A 2729-nucleotide genomic window follows, 5' to 3' on the forward strand; every position below is an offset into this window, starting at 1 on the left:
CCACCCCGCCTCTCCACGCGAGCCTGAGATAAAAGATGGGGGCCTTGAGTCACCCCCGAGCCACGAGACTCCCCGTCCCCATCCTTACCCGAGGACAGGGTGCTGGGGTAGGTCATTCCAATTTCATGAGCTCCACGTCAAAAATTAGAGTGGCGTTAGGTGGGATGATCCCTGGGTGGCCAGTAGAGCCGTAGGCGTAATCTGGGGAGATGGTCATCTTTGCCCGTTGACCAACACTCATCTGGGGGCAGGGAAAGAAACACAGGGATGTGAGGAGACGGGCACCATCACCGGGTGAGGGACAGAGGGGGGACCAGACCCGTCCCCACGCCGCGGGGCTGGTGGCAGTGGGGAGCCAAAGCCACGCTGTGCCCCCAGCCCTCCCTCCCGTGGGCTTCACGGCCCGGGAGCCGTCCCCGCTCGGAGCAGGAGGCCCCAGCGCTCCCCGGCGCCTTGGTTCAGAGCTGACTCAGTGGAGAAATGTCACCGCTGAGTCACCGACGTGCCGTAGGTGTTGTTGGGGCCCGGCCCTGCTCCGTTCCTGCCATCTGGCAGGTGGCAATGCAGAAGGTGATATTCACACCCACACCTCCCAGCGCCGAGGGGGCGGAGGGGTGGAAAACACAGGGGAATAAAATAAAATAAAAAAAAAAAAATTAAAAAAAAAAGAGAACAAGCTGCACACAGTGATTTGTGCCCACGCTGCAGCTCCCCAGGCGCTCGGCTCTGCGCAGCCCTGCAAGGGGGACCGGGGGGCGGAGAAGCAGCGGGCACCTGAGCGACTCCTTCCTCCCAGCCGCGGATCACCTCCTGCTTGCCCATCACGAACTTGAACGGCTTGTTCCTGTCGCGAGAGGAATCAAACTTCTTCCCATCCTCCAGCATACCTGGGGAGAGAGGGAGGGAGACGATGGTGACACAAGGACGGAGCCACGCGCGCCTGCGTGAAACAGGCTGTGAGCTGGCAGCCCGTGCGGGTGACAGTCACCCCGGCAAGGCTCACGTGGCCCTGACTCAAAGGTGTTTCGCAGCTCAGCCTCCTTTTCCCAGGGGAAACACCTGTAACAGGGCGGCGTGGGGGGGGGAAAACCCCACAGCAGCACCCTCTGGGGCATCAGCCAGCCTGGCAGGAGCAGCCCTGGGGCAGGGCAGGATTGCTCCTGGCTGCTCTGACCAGGACAGAAGCGTTCCTCTGGGCTGGCACCGAAGACAGATGAGGGGAGCAGATGGAGGTGGGGATAAAAAAAACCCAACAAACCATTCCCCACCTCACAGCGCCGCTGCCAGCCGGTTTGCGGGCAGCAGGATCAGGCCTGGTGTTTCCCATCCCACCAGCAAACACAACTCCTGCTCCTGGCCACGGGCAGGCTTCCGTCCTTGGGCGCCCAAAACACAAGTCGGGGCTCTTGTGCCCCATCCCAGCTGCCTCCAGCCCTCCCCATGCCCCGGCTGCATCCCACTCATCTTCAGCCAAATCGCTCCTGTACCCAGGGACGAGGACGGGGAGAGGGAGCCCCAAGCTCTGGACACACGCGCCCGGGACAGCCCTCGATCCCCCGGCACACGCCGCATGGGGAGGGCCGAGCGAGGCTGATATCCCCAGGGCTAAATATAACTCCCCAACAGGAGCAAAGGAGGAATTTCCTCCCCTCCCGTGCTCCCTGCCTGACCTTCTTGGGGAATCTCAGAGCTGGAGCTGCCTTATAGGAGCAGCAACTCCACTGGCTGGCAGAGATGCTGCTCCTATAAGGCAGCTCTGGCTCTGCGTTAACACAGCCAGTGCCCTCTCCAGTAAGAGCAATATTAAAACTCCCCGCCAAATGCTTCTCGCTTCTTCGCTTCCCAAAACAGCCCAAAAACCTGTTTTCCTGGCTGGAAAATGCTCTATAGTCTTGAAAAGCCAACCTCGCCCAGCAAAGCATGGGACACAGTGATTTCCCTTCACCAGGGCAGTGCCTGCGGGCAAAGAGAAAATGCAGCCGTGCCTCCAAAGATGCGCCCCGAAGATGGGATGGGGTGTCCCAGCCCCTGGCTCGTGCTGTGACACTGGCCAGAGCAAACGGCACGCAGCCGCAGTGACGGGAGACACTTAACAGAAAGAAGGGAATGAGGGGGAAAAAAATGCATCACCTTGGCAGGGGCAACAAGCACCGAAACCAACCTCTGGGCCGCAGGAAGGTGCAGGGGGTGGGGGCCAGCAGCCCACCTTCCTCTCACGGAGTAGAGCTGAGCTTTTCACTTCACAGAAAGCAAAAATCCCCTCTCGGGGGTCTGAGCATCAGCTCAGCGGGTCACGCTGTAGCCCCGGACTTTGGAACGGTAAATCTGCGAGTTTTCTCACTTCCTCCTTCCAGGATAAACCTCTCGTCGCTGCTTCCAGCCCGGTCTGGCACCGCTACGCCGCTGGCCGCCCGCCCGCCGGGGACGCTGGCACTGGGGCCACGCCGGCTGGCACCACTCGGCCACCACGCGGCCCAGACCCTGCGCTCAGCTCCGAGCCCTCAGGCGCTGCAACAAGCCGGGGGGAGGCTACAAAAGGACGCAGGGGACACTTCGTGCCTTTCTGCCCTTCTCCCCGGACACGCGCAGAGGAAAAACCCCAGGGACCACACAGCACGACCCCCCCGCTCCTGCTGCCGAGCTCCCCCCCGGATCCAGCCTCGGGAAGTGTTCTGGAGTTTCTAGCACCCTGGGTGCAGGAGAGGGGGATTAATGGACTAAGCTGGTTG

At 61.5% G+C, this 2729-nt stretch overlaps 1 protein-coding gene across 1 annotated transcript; it reads right to left on the minus strand.

Moving 5' to 3' along the window:
* Window positions 1–46: 46 nt before the first annotated feature.
* On the minus strand, window positions 47–916 carry LOC113487701 (peptidyl-prolyl cis-trans isomerase FKBP1A). Its single transcript, XM_026862391.1, has 2 exons — window positions 775–916; window positions 47–241 (listed from the first exon to the last, which is right to left on the minus strand). Exons 1-2 carry the CDS (start codon window positions 883–885, stop codon window positions 113–115), a joined length of 240 nt encoding a protein of 79 aa, XP_026718192.1. The 5' UTR covers window positions 886–916; the 3' UTR covers window positions 47–112.
* Window positions 917–2729: the final 1813 nt, after the last annotated feature.

The sequence above is a fragment of the Athene cunicularia genome (assembly GCF_003259725.1).
Source record: "Athene cunicularia isolate RWA chromosome 20 unlocalized genomic scaffold, athCun1 chr20_part2, whole genome shotgun sequence".
NCBI classification, from domain to species: Eukaryota; Metazoa; Chordata; class Aves; order Strigiformes; family Strigidae; genus Athene; species Athene cunicularia.